The 16,203-nt window shown below is 52.5% G+C and overlaps 1 protein-coding gene across 1 annotated transcript in view; it reads left to right on the top strand.

Annotated features, from left to right (window-relative positions):
- The first annotated feature begins 3,670 nt into the window (after window positions 1-3,670).
- Window positions 3,671-16,203, top strand: part of LOC106726913 (chromosome unknown open reading frame, human C14orf132) — a 53,007-nt gene continuing 40,474 nt past the window's right edge. Inside the window, exon 1 of the mRNA XM_014543651.1 lies at window positions 3,671-3,878. Coding sequence (XP_014399137.1) covers window positions 3,671-3,878 — 208 coding nt within the window. The remainder of the gene's footprint in view (window positions 3,879-16,203) is intronic.

Here is a 16,203-nt window from a genome sequence, read left to right as displayed (position 1 = left end):
TTTCGGACAACATCCTCCAGCCCTCTGCTTTCTCCCTTTCCTTTTCTCGCGGCTGCTGGCATATGGAGCTGCTATGGGACCTCATCAACTCGTCCTGGAATTTGCTGATTTAACTCCCGTCTTTCGGACAACATCCTCCAGCCCTCTGCTTTCTCTCTTTCCTTTTCTCGCTGCTGCTGGCATTTGGAGTTGCTATGGGACCTCATCAACTAGTCCTGGAATTTGCTGATTTAACTCCCGTCTTCCAATCTTCGTCTTCCACTCTAGTTTCCAGGAGGCCTTTCCTCTTCATCCTGCTACCCCCTGTGGGCTGTTTCTTCCTGCTGCCACATCTTCCCGTTTCCCACCGTCCTCTTGGGGTCCCGGAAAGGTCCTGGTTGCAGCCTTTCCCTCGTCTTAAAGCGTTCTTCCTTACAACAGAAGGTGGCCAGGGCGCTCATTGCCACGACCAGCAAGGCGCATTGCGTGGGAGTTCCCTCCTCGCTGCCTGGCCTTCCTTTCTTCCGCGTGGCCTCTTTGTTGGTCTGTTGAACAGCTCGCCGCTGAAGTGGGTCCTCCCTCACCACTTGGCTGATCGGTAGCAGTTACAAGTCCTCGTTCAAAGCTGGTGCAAGTCAGTGGCAGGGAGCTTGCTGGCGGTGTGCCCGCGTGGGGCAGTTTCCTAGGGAAACCCCAGCTCTTTTTTTAAAAAAGTATATTTTTTATTGATTTCAGAAAGGAAGGGAGAGGGATCGAAACTTCAGTGATGAGAGAGAATCTTTGATCAGCTGCCTCCTGCACGCCCCCCACTGGGGATGGAGCCTGCAACCCGGGCCTGTGCCCTGACCGGGAATCTAACCCTGGTTCCTAGGTCCACTCTCAACCACTGAGCCACGCCGGCCGGGCGAAGTCCCAGATCTTAGTGTCTTTAGTTCCTATCTCCTGAGCGGATTACATGTCCCAGGAAGACCCCTCGTTTCTTTCTGGGCTTTTAGCAGAGCCTCGCCCGGAGGCCTTCCGGAAGAGACCAGATTGACAGCCCTTTCTCCAGATGAAAAAACCATCTTCCGTTAGGATCATGGGAGGATCAGTACTAATCATTTTCAATTTCTTCTTTGGTTTGAAAGCCAGCCGTTCATGGTTAAAGAGAAGAATGTGTTTCTATTTCAATGGTGTTATGCAAATTCAGTAAAATATTTTAGTCTGAACTAAACCCCGCCCTGGCCGAGCAAGCCTTTGCGCTCCCGCCCTTCTCCGACCTCCCGACTGGAAGGTGAAGCAGTAATCAGACCCCAAGGGCCACACAGACCACGGAGGCGACGTGCCAAGGCCGTGTCTCTGCCTTGACAAGCACGATGCTCTCGGGCTGATTCCGACTCCCCTTCAAGAGACGCACCCGAGACCCGCCTCCCCTGGGGGGCTGGAGATCGGAAATGCGAGCCACTCACCCTCCCACGACCAGCACTGCTGAGTCCGAAGGCGAGGGGCGTCCTTCTAATCAACGTCCATGGAGAATGAGAGAGTAAAAGGCGGACAACAGAAACGTGCCGGACTCAGGCTTACATCTGTATTAGCCCAATTCAACAGTAATCAGTTTACTTAGAAGCAAATCAAAAAAATACTAAATTTAAAAAATAATCGTTCTAATATGTGTCAGGCAGCATACTAAATTTTTAAGAATATATTTGTATTAATTTGGGAGAGAGTGGGGAGGAGAGGGAGAGAGAGATAGAAACATTGATGAGAGAGGGAAACATTGATCGGCTGCCACCTGCACGCCCCGCCCCCTATTGGGGATCAAGCCCACAACCCAGGCATGTGTCCTGACAAGGAATCAAACCAGTGACCTCGGTTTATGGGTCGACCCTCAGTCACTGAGCCACACCAGCCGGGCAGCAAACCAGCGTTCAGTCAGGTTTATCATGTCTGTGACGTTCTGTACAGACGTGTGCACTTGGCGCTGCCCAAGGCAGACCCTTCTGCTGCTTTCCCTCGGGGTGTGGGGGGCCTCCGGCTGCAAGGCTTGCTGGGTCTCCCTTCCAGCAAGGGCTTTGCCGTCCCAAGTCCAGGACACCTCTCTCTCTCTCTCTCTCTCTTCAATATATTTGTATTGATTTCAGAGAGGAAGGGAGAGGGAGAATCATTGATCGGCTGCCTCCTGCACCCCCCACACTGGGGATTGAGCCTGCAACCTGGACATGTGCCCTGACTAAGACTTGAGCCCTGACCTCCTGGTTCATAGGTGGATGCTCAACCCCTGAGCCACGCCGGCTGGGCCAGGCCACCTCTCTTCACTCTCCCAGGGAACAAGGCTCCTGTCTCCTGCGGGAGGGGGAGGGGCACGCCCAGTGACGTGAGCGGCAGATGCAAGCGGAAAGTCTGCTTCTGAGCGTTTCACCAACCCTCCTGATCCCAGCCCAAGTCACCCCGACTTCCCTGCGCACGGCCCACACTCCCAGAGCCGCCCGGCTCTGCAGTGCTCGCCCTCTGTCTTTCAGGCCCACTCCGGACTCGGAGCCTCCAATCTATTTAGTCATTCACATCTCCACCATTTGCTCTCCCACTTCTAGTTCCAGACGCCAAGCTCGCTGCTCTCTCGTCTCCTTCTGTCTTTGGTCTAGAGGGCCTAACACTTCAAAATCCCTTCACTGCTGTGCTGATGGGATTTCGGAAGGGAGCAGAGCTGCCATCCTTAACAAGCCTTGGATATGCATTATTTAACTGAAACTACTGTGAGAGATGAGGCTCGCGTTCACACGGCAGTAAGTGGTGAGGGTGGGATTCAAAGCCAATCCAGGTGAATGAGACACCCCGTGGCCCCCGGGAGCTGACAGACGCGGGAGACAGGCAGGTAAGCAACAGGGTGGAGGAAACAGGGGTCTGTGAGGGTTCAGGGAGGACCCTCAAGGCAGCCAAGGGGTCATCGAAGGCCCCCCAAGAGGTCACATGTGAACTGAATGGTGAAGGAGGAGTCAGACTTCGGTCCTTATACTAGTACCTGGTGTGTGCCAAGGACCAAGGCATCAAATTTAGGTTTAATTATTGATCATCCATCCAAACTAACAGCTAGCAGCCCCCACCGTGTGCATGCCCAGTGATCCCCAGCACGCCACGGCCCCTTGGGCTCTCGGCTCTCCCAGGCCGCCAGCCAGGAGCCACCAGCTCTGGGCCCAGTCGTCACCTCTCTCTGCTTCCAAACATCGAACCTCCCGGACGCCTCTGATTCTCCGAAGCCTCCAGGGAACAGAAGCACCACAGCCAGGTTCCCATCACGTCGGTCGCTGCAAAGTCCCTCCCTCCTCCCCCAGCCAGGAGGTCACTCAGGGTCACATGGAAGATGCTTTGATGAAAGAGCGAGAGTGTGTGGGATTCGTGGTCGATGACAGCTGAGCCCAGGACGGATCACCCTGCGGGGAGCTCAGGACTGACTTGGAGCTCTGCCCACAGACAGGGGATCTGAAATTCCCTGCGACCTTGAGCAAGGCCTCAGCCCCCTCCCGGACCGAGCGCGGACTCTGCGGTTCCCTGGGAGTGCTGCCTTTGTGACTGACAGGCCGGCAGGAATCCATTAGCTCAGCATCTGCTCCAGGTGCTGAGGCCGTGCAGAGTGACGCGACGTTAGTGGAGGGGTTTTGAAACAGGGACTGACTTGTTCTCGGTCCCCTAACTGTTCGCTAAACGATTCACCATAATGACAGGCAACCTCTTCATATTCCCCAGGCAATACTCGAGTAACGTGGAAGCAAAACTGAAATTCCTGAAGCGCAGGCAGCGTGGAAACTCCAGGAGGCATTGCGTGTGCGGCCTGCCCGTCCGGGCTCCCGGCCTGCAGGCTGCCCTGGACAGCGGCCGCTGGGGAGCTCGGAAGCAGAGATGTCAACACGTGGCCCGAGCCGTGCGTGAGTGTCAGCGCCACCAGGAGTCCTAAACCTGGTGCTGCCCCCCCCCCCTCCCCCCGGTCCCTGGCGGCGGGGGAGGAAGCTGAGACAGTCCACGGAGTCACCATGATGGACCTCCCTGAGGCAGGGAGGTGCTGGAACCCCGGCTTCCTTGCACCAAGAGGAGAACCAATCCTGGCGAGGGAGCCACTCGGCCACTCACCCATCCCGCCCCTGCTGGCCACAGCGGTCAGCGGATTGGGACGGAGAGTGGCGCAGAGCCACTGGTTACTTCCTCGTGTGGCCACATTACATACAAATATGAAACTCCATTATCTTAGCAAAGCAACCAGGCCCGTGTCCAGGGCTCTGCTGATCACGATGGTCGTGTCAACAGTGCTTGTAGTCAATGCCTCTGCCCGTTGCCCACGGCTCTCACTCCTCCTCCGTCAGGCAGGCTCACCTCACCCGCATCATCACCGGATTCACCACTTTAAAGCCCGTGTCCATGGGAGCCGCCTGGCTTGCATCCTCCGGCGGCTGGGCACGTGCAGGGTCTCTGGTTTCCAGGGACTAACCCAGCTGCGTGGATAGGGCAGCGCCTGCCCTCAAGGTGCTAGCTGGCCAGTGCTTGTCTTTAACGACTGAGGAGGGCAGAGGAGAAGGAGGGATGCTGGCACCGACTGCCGCCCATTCGTTCGATCAGGGGCATTGTTTGCGGGACTCACGCAAGCCTCAGAGGTACAGGAAAGGCGGGCGGTTTAGTGCAGGGACAGAGCAGGACAACTAGGAGCCAAGGGAGAGTCCACATATGAGAATGGATGTGTATAAAGGAGAGGACAGTGGGGCTGGGAGGAGAGGGTAGAGGGGGAAGAAAAATTGAGATGGGATGATCTGCAGTAAAATAAACCAGGACTCACCCTGGAATCTGAGAATCGCCTGGGCAGGTGGGGACATGGCGGGGTCTGCGGGGCAGACGAGGAGCGGGCCATGCCTGGCACTCAGGCCGCCCTCCGTCCTCCGGGGCAGAAGGCGTCTCCCAATCGGCTGGCAGTGCCTGGGTGCCGCCCCAGCTTAGCTCTGTACTTCTGCCCACGCTGGGGGCGTTTAACAGACACTCAAAGACCGACCTGGCATTTAGGAACGGCGAGGAACAGCGCATTACACATTTGTCTCCTCCCCCCCGTCCCGGAGCGGGGAAAGCCTGAGGGGACGGTGAGATGCCAGGGCCCCTAACACAACGAGGAGCACTGTTTTCAGGTGCAGCTTGTCCTCCGTTCCCAGGAGGCAACGCCCAGCCCTGCCCCCCGCACCGAAGCCTGGCGCCAGCTTGGACAGCGCCTGCTCCAGCCCCGACCTGGTGGGACCTGAGGCCCGAAGGGGATGGGGGTTGCAGTGGGGTGAATGGTGACCCCTCCTTCAAAGGATTGTCCACTGGAACCTGTGAATGGGACCTTCCGGGGCCCACTGCTGCTCTGGGCACCTCCCGTTAAGACGGCCTCGGGCAGAGAGAAGCTACGGGGCAGCCAGGTCCCTTTCAGCATGTGGCCGTGAGGACCCCGCAGACAGAGTCCAGCCCTCAGCCTGGTGGGCAAGGCCCTCCTGACCTGAGGCTCCAGCCAGCACCCACAGCGCCCCTGGGACCCGGTTAAAAGGGCAAGTGCCGCCAGAGCCAGTTTGGCTCAGTGGATAGGGCATGGCCTGTGGTCTGATTCTGGCCAAGGGCACATACCTCGGTTGCAGGCTCCTCCCTGGCCCAGGCCCTGGTGCAGGAAGCAACCAATCAATGCGTTTCTCTCACGTCAATATTTCTCCCTGTCTTTCCCTCTCTCTTCCACTCTCTCTACAATCAATGGAAAAAATATCCTCCGGTGAGGATTTAAGAAGGAGGAGGGGGGAGTGCCCAGGAAGGCGTCGGCTTGCCTCCAGCGGGGTTGGCCCCGGGGTGATGCTCTGTCCGCCCCCACGAGTGGCCGTGCTGGGGGCTTCATTTCTCTGGGGGAGGCTGCATTCCCAGGACCGCGGGCACCAGGTGAAGGCTCGTATGAATTTTTTATTTTAACAGATGTTGGCAGGTTGCTTTCCTGAAGGGAGCACGAGAGGGCTTTTTTCACACATGCCCTCTGGCAACAATTACCACGCTTGTACGTTTTGCCAGGAGTCAGAGGAGAACGGGATGCATCGTCGAGACTTTAATTTGCATGTTCTTGACTGAGGTGCCTTTCCAGGGCGCCTCTGCCATCTGGGCTTGTCCTTGTGCGCGCTGCGTCTCCCGCGGCCCTTTCTCCACGGCGGCTGCTCTCGTCCAATATACACTGTGTATGTATTGCATATACGTGGGCGGTAGCCTGTGCCACAAGTATTTTTTCCAAATCTACCATTTGTGTGTTTGCTTTTTTCATGAATTTCATTTCATTTCATGCAATTCTTTGAATTTTCATTGCTGGCCTGTATGTTTAAAAGTTTTACACACCCAAATATGCCCACCTTTTCTCTTATAACATCCAGGTTTCTGGTCTTGGTTCAGAAAGATATTCCTCCCATGCCCTAGATCAAGCCTATAGTTAAGCTTGCAAATTTTTAATTTTATCTTTTTTTTAAAAAAGTCTATAATCCGTCTAAATTTTTATATGATCTAAAAACAGAGATTTGTTTTGTTTTCTTATACATGGACGCCCATTGTCCCAGCACCACTTGCTGAGTGACCCATTTCCCCATCACGCGGGACCACCATGGTGTTATATATTAAAGTCTCATATTAGCCCAGCAGGCGTGGCTCAGTGGTTGAGCGTTGACCTATGAACCAGGATTCCCAGTCAGGGCACATGCCCCGGTTTCGGCTCAATCCCAGTGTGGGACATGCAGGAGGCAGCCGATCAATGATTTTCTCTCATCATTGATGTTTCTCTCTCTCTCTCACTCTCCCTTCCTCTCTGAAATCAATAAAAATATACATTCAAACCTGTGCCTTTGGTCTATTTACCTATTCCTGACCCAATAGCAAGCGAATTTGGTTACAATGGCTTTGTAAGGTGTTCTGATACCAGGCAAGGTGAGCCATTCATTCTTCATCCACGACTTTGATGTGTCCGGCAGGTGGTCTCTCCTGGGGCTCACACCTGTTTGGTGTATGTGTGGGGACAATCATCGGGCATTTAGTTTTCCGCATATGTTTATGTATGAGATTATTCAATAGCAACCCCCAGAAATAGCACAGACTTTGAAATTCTTGTTGGAACGTTGCTCCATGCACACGTCTCTGTCAGGTGGACCCCCCTCTTTATGGTGATGTATCTGTTTCTCACGCACTGTGTTCTTTCGTTCGGATCATGTCTTCACATCCCTTGGTGAGATTTTCTGATGTTTTTCACAGGGATCCTGTCCTTCCTGACTCTACTGACTTCTTTTTATTTTTAATATATTTTATTCACTTTTTACAGAGAGAAAGGGAGAGGGATAGAGAGTTAGAAACATCAATGAGAGAGAAACATCGAACAGCTGCCTCCTGCACACCCCCCACTGGGGATGTGCCCGCAACCAAGGCACATGCCCTTGACCAGAATCGAACCTAGGACCCTTCAGTCCGCAGGCCGACGCTCTATCCACTGAGCCAAACTGGTCAGGGCAGTGACTCTACTTACTTCTAAATATTTTAGAGTTTTTATCACTCTTGTAAGTGAAATATTTCATCCTGTTTCCATTTTTAGATGCTTATTGGTGGAAGAGACGAAGCGTATTGATTCCTGTATTTTTAGCTTGTAACCATTCACCATCGCCATTCTCGATAAGCATCGGTTGCTGCCTTAAGCATCGCTCTTTGGACATAGCATACGGTTGGACTTTATTTGTCTGACCCGCCATGAAAGTCTCTGCCTTTGAGTGGCAAAACCCAGTGTGGGACGTGCAGGAGGCAGCTGATCACGTTCAGTGTGACTGCTTAGAGTAGTGATGGCGAACCTTTTGAGCTCGGCGTGTCAGCATTTTGAAAAACTCTAACTTAACTCTGGTGCCGTGTCACATATAGAAATTTTTTGATATTTGCAACCATAGTAAAACAAAGACTTATATTTTTGATATTTATTTTATATATTTAAATGCCATTTAACAAAGAAAAATCAACCAAAAAAAATGAGTTCCCGTGTCACCTCTGACACGCGTGTCATAGGTTTGCCATCACTGGCTTAGAGGCTGTCTCCTACTCCTTAGATTTAGTTCATGTTTGTCGTTTGTCTCGCCTCTTCATTTTCTGTTTCCTAACTTTAAGTCACATGATCAAGAAGCTGCCACTCATTTTATCTCCTCCCTTTGCTCACGTGGAAGCTCTCCATGCCATTCATGCGGCCTCCCTTCCCACGCTCCTCGCCAGATTAGCTACTTCCTCTCCCGTCAAAGAGGCCCTGTGTCCCCACCAGGATGCTCCATGTCGCCCACTCTTCCTCCTCACCCCGCACGGTGGGTCCTGGGGACATTTTCACTTTCCTTTCTCCTTGCCCTCCTCTGGCCCCCGAGAGAAGACTGAGGACGCGCTTACTTTTTCTTCCCACCCCGCACTCCCAGCTCCTAGGTTTCGCTGAGATGGTTTACTATACTCTCAGTTGTGAACTGTGTGGGATCATCTGTTCTTTCTATTCAAGAGTCCTTCCTGAACAAGCATATTACACCGCAGACAGCCTGTCCTTACTCTTCATATTTAATTATTACATACACATACGCACACATTTACTACACAACACTGCCCACCATTGCTCCCCCCCTTCTCCCCCATTTTGCCGGCTCTCTTTGCGTTTACTCATTATTTGATGAGCATCATTGCGATTCACCTTTCAGATGGACCGCGTGGGCCTGGATTTCTGGGAAAGGGTGTCTTTGGTGGAATCTAGGCTCTGGTGTTTCAGTCCTTTTCTTTCGGCCGTAGATGGTGCTCCACTGCCTTCGATCCTAGTTGATGCAAAGAAATCCAATGTCAGTCAAGCTCTTTCTCCTCTGTAGGCATTTCTGCCAGGAAGCTTGTAAGAGCTTCTCTTTATCCTTAGAGTTTGAGGGTGTCCGCAGGATACACTGAAGTCTGTGTTCTTTTCTTAGTCCACTCTGGAACTTGGTGAGGCAAACGAAATGGAGAAAGGAGAGGAGGACCCAGTCAGGCCACATATTTCCAGATTCTCTCTCTTTATTACGATTCCTATTAAATACCAGGAGCCCAGTGCATGAAATTCTGGAGGGGGGGGATCCCTCAGCCTGGCCTGCACCCTCTCACAGTCCAGGAGCCCTTGGGGGATGTCCAGCAGTCGGACATCCTTAGTGCTTCCTCGGAGGTGAGAGAGGCTCCCGCCACCACCGCTACGCTCGCCAGCCGTGAGCCCGGCTTCTGGCTGAGTGGTGCCCCTCTTTGGGAGTGCACGGACCACCAGGGGGCAGCTCCAGCATTCAGCGTCTGCCCCCTGGTGGTCAGTGCGCATCATAGCGACTGGTCATTCTGCCGTTTGGTTGATTTGCATATTAGCCTTTTATTATATAGGATTAGAGCATATAGGGAGCCGAGCAAAAGGGAGAAGCACTTTGCACGTCATGGAGAGGTGAAGAACCTTGGGACTAGTATTCACTGAGCATCTGCTACGTGCCTGCAGGCGGACACGGGTGCTTTTGTACATGATCTCATTTCACCCCATCAGGCTTATAATTAGATGCATTTATCTCCACTCGTCTTAGTCCACTCAGGCTGCTGTAATCAAATGCCACAGACTGAGCGGCTTAAACAACAGACCCATTTCTCACAGTTCTGGATGCTGGGAAGTCCAAAACCAAGCTGCCGGCCGAGTCAGTTCCTGGGGCGGGCTCTCCTCCTGGCTTGCTCGGGGAAGTCTTCCGGCTGTGTCCTCACGCAGTGGAGGGAGAAAGCTCCTGCCTCTTCCTCTTGTCACAGGGCACTAATCCCATCATGGGGCCCCACCCTCATGGGCTATTCTAAACCTAATCACCTCCCACGGCCCTGCTTCCAACGGCCATCACGTTTAGGGTTAGGGCTTCAACATGTGGATTTTGGGGGATAAAACATTCGGTCCCTAACACCAATTACAGATTAAAAAACATGTATAGTTGAGACAGTCAAGTAGAGCGACTACTTTGCTCAAGGTCCAACAGGGAGAGTGGCAGAGACGCTACCGAAACTGAGGTCTCCCTCGTTCCCAAGGTCACCATCTTTGTGCTGCACCCTGTTGAGCACAGACATTCTTCTTAAATTTTTTCTTAAAACCCACACCCTCTCCGGGAGGCCTGGTTATCTTACAAGGCTCTGCAGCACGTGCTTCTCCCGCGGCACACTGCGCGGCGTGAGCTCGCTGTCCTTGCGCAGGAGTGGAATTCATTTTTCTCCTCCGGAATCCGCCGGCACTAACAATAGGCCGGGCCGACCTGTGCATTTAGTAACACTCTAAGCCGGAGAGGCGGCCTGCGGAAGCATCCCCTTGGCTAATGGGATGAGACTGGAGAAGGGAGGCAGAGAGAGGCCTGCAGCCGCTATGCCGAGGCAGGGCTGGGGGTCACCCGGACTTGCCTCTCAGAGATGTTGGACAGGCACACACATACACGTGTGCACACACATGCACATGTGTGCACCGATATTCACTCTCACACATGCACACGCATAGTACACGATGCACAGTTTCATACTTCCTCCAACTTGAATGGATGCTGGGCTCTTTTATAAAACAGCTTGAATGTGGGAATAAAGAAGAAAAACTGCACAGTTATGCCTTTGCATTTAAAAAAAAATGCTAGTCTTTTTTTAACGCCTGACTTCTATTGCACAAGCAGAGCTCTGTTAGCAATAAGGAAGAGAGGAAGGAGGGGAGCATGCGGCTGCACCCCTCTCGCCAGCTACCACGTGGCCCTGGTCCCCCCCACCCCTACCGCCCCGCTCCTCGCCCGATGGAGACGTGTTTCAGAGCTCCGTGCCCCTGGTCTCCCAGAGCTGCAGCCTGCGCTCCCAGGTGCTACTGTGTTCTCAGCCCGCGTTATTTCATCGAGTGGAATTTTCTAATTTACGGGGCTGTGTAAATTTCCCAGCTGCGGCATCTTTCTAGTTGTTTGAATCTTTCTGCCGCCATAAACCACAGCACAGAGCCGTTCATGAAGGGGGTTCTACCGTTTCTGACGCATCTCTAAGGATGGATGGCAGGGCTGGTGGGTGGATGGGAGCGGGAGGGCTAACGCTGTGTCTTATAAGCTCCGTCTCCGTGGGGCGCACAGGGGAAACCCAGAGATGCGCTCTGGCTCACAGGCAAGCGAGAGGCCCGCGGTAGGCTGAGCTGGGGGGGTCCAGGCACACCCACCTACACTTTAGACAGAGCCTTTCCTTCACCTCTTACAGGTCAGCCTCTGCCAACAATGTTTTTCAATGAGGAGGCCACTGCCAAGCGCATGTCTGAAAACCAGAGGCCAACATTGGTCCTCAGCGTAGTCCCCGCAGATTTGCGTCCATCTAGTAATCCAGTGTTTGCATTGATTTCATCCTTTACTCCGCTCTTCTTGAAGCCCCACTATGTGCCAGGCTAGACATCAAAGGTAAAACTACAAACAGCAGGAGCCTGCTTTATAGGGCCCCCAATTCATTGGGAGAGAGATCTGAAAACCAGAGGCCAACATTGGTCCTCAGCGTAGTCCCCGCAGATTTGCGTCCATCTAGTAATCCAGTGTTTGCATTGATTTCATCCTTCACTCCGCTCTTCTTGAAGCCCCACTATGTGCCAGGCTAGACATCAAAGGTAAAACTACAAACAGCAGGAGCCTGCTTTATGGGGCCCCCAATTCATTGGGAGAGAGAGGAGAGACGCCCCAATACTGACCGTGATGGGGAAAGCTCACAGTGGATCATCTCATTTAATCCTCAAAGCACCTCCTGGGGAATGGCCTGGATACCCCCATTTTACAGACGAGGAGACTGAGGCTTAGTCAAAGGTCACGCGGCCAGTAAGTGCCATGCTGGACTCACCGAATCTCGGCCCAGAGTGTGAACGCTCCCTCCACGCAGCCCTGCATCTCTTAGCGGGAACGTGGGTCAAACCGTGTAACAACTATACAGTATCAACCATGGCAGTGAGAGCCTCGCAAAGTAGGGGCGCGGTGGGGCAGCCCAGCGAGGGTCAGTGATTCCAGGAACATTGCACAGCAGAGAGCTGGAGCTGGACCTCAGCTCCCTCGACTCCCAGGCCAGGGCTTCTGCCTCTGAGCACAGAAGGGGCCCTGGCTCTTATGCCTCGGGGCGGGGTGGAGGGGAACAGTGGGGGCTCCTGGACAAGGACAGCAGAAGCCAAAGGAGGGGACATTTCCCTGACAAGGGATGATGGACATGAGGGTGTAGGCACAGCACATTCTCTCGGGCTCCTTGGGAAACCGGCTCAACGCCGGACGCTGAATGGCCTCCTGGCCTGCGGTTTTCTACCTGGAACAGCGTTTCACGCACCGCGGGCACCACTGCTGTGCTCCGGGGGGCCGAGCAGTCTGACAGTGTCCTCGAGTTAATGACCGAAATGATGCCAAAGCTCCAGGAAACGGAGCCAAGGAAAATGTCCCTCGCTCCGCACCGCCCTTCCCTCTGGGCCACAGTTCTGAGACATGAGAACCCATCGCTTCCACAGGAACCCCCGCGCTCTGTGCGTGAGGAAAGGGCTGCACTGACAGGAGATGAAAGGCGGCAGCGCGGGTCCGTGTGCCTCCCACCGCGCCCAGAGAGGGCCTCCTGGGGAGGACGGCGAGGAACCCCACTGTGGGCCAGGATTCCAGATCGAGCCGCCAACTCAGAGCATGACCTTGGCTGTGTCACTTCCCCTCGCTGGCTCTCAGGCCTCCTCAAGGGTCAAATGCAGGCATTAGACCAAGGATATCAGTCAGGGGGCTCAGGAGAAACAAACCAATAAGATAGATAGATGAGAGGTAGATGATAGATAGATAGATAGATAGATAGATAGATAGATAGATGATAGATAGGTAGGTAGGTAGATAGATAGATAGATGATAGATGGATCTCTATTTATATTAAGTATATATATGGTTGTAAGTACAACAGAAATTGAGAGTGGAAAAGATTTTTATTTCTATCTCTATCTATTTCTCTAGATATTAAATATGTATATTACCATAAAGACAACAAATTGAGAGTAGAAATGGAGTTCTGCCATAGCAACACAGCAAAAAACTGTGACCCTTCCTTAGTGGTGGGTGAGGGGCATTGGGGAAAATTGTACCTTAGGAGGGAAATATGTCAATTCATCTTATTATGAAATAGCACAGCATGTGGTGGAACTGTGGTCTGCAGGCACTTGGGCCATGGGCTTACTGAACTGGCGGTGCTAGGGCAGGTGCTGGAAAAATGTCATTCCTGGTGTGTGTTGGTTGCTAGTGGCTGGATTTGATAAAATATAAGAAGAGATGAGCACAAACCAAAAGGCGGGGGAGAAGGAATGGTCCAGAAATGTGAGGCATTTCAAGGATGAAAAAGCCAACTGCTTCTAGATCCAGAACAGGAAGAAACAGGATCAAAAGAGGCTTTAAGGTACAAACTTCCCAGGAAAGACCAAATCCAGCAGCAAAGATCAGAGTGAGGTGTAGGTTGCCCACCTGCTGCTCTAGATACCCTCCATGGGCGGGGCCTGGGTCAAGGGAGCTGAGAACTAATGCAGTTCGGGAACTGGTCTCAACAAGAACTTAAGATGCAGATACTGATGCATGGACCCAGCTGGAAGCAAATATGTCAGAATGTACTGGTTTTGAAGGGCGTGTTACCGAAGGAACCCCACAGCCAGCCTGCGCAAGGGTCTTACTGTTTAGTCTTCAGGCAATCCTTGCCCCAGAACTTCCAGGACACCGGGTGGGCCAAAGAGCCAAGCAGTCCCCAGGGAGAGCTATTCCTCAATGACCACTTCCCAGGCCACCAAGGAGGGTGGGCCCAGGAGAACACAGAACAGGAAGTGTCTCCCAGAGGCACAGCGAGAGCCTAAGCTTGGACAGAGACTGTGGTTTCTCCCATCCTCCCCCTCTCCAGTGGGACTGCTAATTGAGGTCACATTATCCCAATTCCATCGTTATATGTTGGGGGTGGAGTTGGCAGCTGGCTTGATTTTTCAGCTCACAAATCCCTTCCCGATGGGAAAATGGTTGAATAACACCTGGAAACCCTGGGTTTGAAACTGGATGTAACAACTGGAAGAGACTTTGGAAGAAGGTTTACTGAGCTGGACCAAAGAGATGATTGAGCCCAGAAAGCATTCTTGGTAGAGATGGTGCTCACAAGTACTCCGTGTGCTTCCCTACACTGCCCAGCCTCCCTTGCAGCTAGGGTGGGGCAATGGCCTGTGAATGAGCTGACGTGTCTTTCTGTCTTGCAGAGGCAGCATGCACCACATAGCTACGAGGCAGAGGAGTGAGCTGAACTTTACACAGCAAAGAAATAAACCCCTATTGCATTAAGTCATGGAGAATCTGGGTTGATGTGTCTCTACCGCAGAGCCCAGCCTGGCTGCCATTGTTCCATTCTCAGTAGCTTCCCTCTGATTACTGAGGTTCCCATCCCAGACTCTCAATGGCTAGCACAGTAGTGCCTGGTACATGGTAGGCAATGTTGGTGAGTAGGGAAACTGGAACAGCCAGAGTTGACTTTAACAGGGAAGGAACAAAGTAGCAGGTGCAAAGCTGAACTAGAGGTAGAAAGAGCATAAGCTTTGAAATCCAACAAACCCAGGTTCAAATCCCAGCTCTGCTCTTTGACATGGACCTTGGGCCAGTCACTAAACCTGCGACAAACAGCAAGACCAGCTTCCTGAAACTTGCACCATGCACACTGCCAAGGCAGGTCTCAGTCAAATGTGAGACAAAGGCCCAGAGGCCCAAGTCCCCTTCCCCCTTCAGCTCCCACTCTCCTTGGCAGCCTTCCCTGGCCTGTCCTCTGGCTCCACAGGGCTCCCTGCCAGTGCAGCCGCCCATAGAGCCCCGGGGCGGCACTGACCGTGGTATTTCGGGTCCCTGGGAGGCCACTGGGGACATTTCTGGAGCCTCTGTCTAAGCCCTTTCTGCAGCAGGAAATGCATTGCTTAGGACAGTGGTTGGCAAACTGCAGCTTGTGAGCCACATGCGGCTCTTTGGCCCCTTGAGTGTGGCTCTTCAACAAAATACCACGTGCGGGCGTGCATGTACAGTGCAATTGAAACTTCGTGGCCCATACGCAGAAGCCGGTATTTTGTGGAAGAGCCACACTCAAGGGGCCAAAGAGCCGCATGTGGCTCGTGAGCCGCAGTTTGCCGACCACTGGCTTAGGAGACAGACTGCTCTGTGTGGGGTGCTCAGAGCAGAGCACCCTCTCCTCCGCCAGCCCCCGGAGGCCCAGGTCCCTGCACCATGCACAGCAGAGAGAGGCTCAGTCCATAACACATCATCTGTATATTGTATTGTGTGTTCACCACCCAAAGTCAAGTCTCCTTCCATCACCATTTGTCCCCCCTCTGCCCTCTTCTACCTCATTATTTTTATTTTAAGTAAGAAAATTGAGGCTTAAAAGAATAACGTAGATAGTAAATGGTAAAGCCTGGATTTGAGATAAGACTTGCCTGATGCTCTTCCCAGCAAGCCCCATTTTCTCCCAAGAAGCAGGTGCACACAAGAGGAGAGAGAAACTGATCTCGTTATGAGCGTGGATAACTCAGCACATCTTCATGTGTATTTAAGTGCACGTAATTAGTGCTCTTTTCTGTTTGCTCGCTAGGAAAGAACGTACATTTGGGAACATGGTCACCTGAAAACCTAGGAGCTGTGTTAGAGTGAAGATCTATGAACCACCCGGTCTCCTTTGCATCCAGACCACCTGGCGGCCGGGAAGCCTTCAGTGAAATCTGTTGTTGCATTTGCTTACAATACACCCCCGTTCCTCCAAACGAATGAATGAACAAGCAAGCATAGCACAGAGAATCTTTAGGATGCTTATTCCACTGCACTCTGAGCAATAAAACGATAGAGCTAACAAATTTAAACTGAATAATTTCGAATTTTACCTTTGAATAGGTAATATGTTCACTAATGTATTAAAAAGATAAACCATTACAAGGTAAAAAGTCTTAGTCACATCTCTCTTTCTACTTATCCTATTTTTTTTTAGCTTTTTATAGATATATATTTTATTGATTTCAGAGAGGAAGGGAGAGGGAGAGAGAGAAACAGCAATGATGAGAGAGACTCATTGATGGGCTGCCTCCTGCACGCCCCCTACTGGGGATCAAGCCCACAACCCAGGCATGTGCTCTGACTGGGAATCAAACCCGGGACCTCTTGGTTCACAGATCGATGCTCAATCCACTGAGCCACA

This window comes from Myotis brandtii, unplaced genomic scaffold (genome assembly GCF_000412655.1).
Source record: "Myotis brandtii unplaced genomic scaffold, ASM41265v1 scaffold331, whole genome shotgun sequence".
NCBI lineage: Eukaryota > Metazoa > Chordata > Mammalia > Chiroptera > Vespertilionidae > Myotis > Myotis brandtii.
The sequence above is the reverse complement of the archived record's forward strand: the minus strand, read 5'-3'. Positions and strand labels throughout refer to the sequence as shown.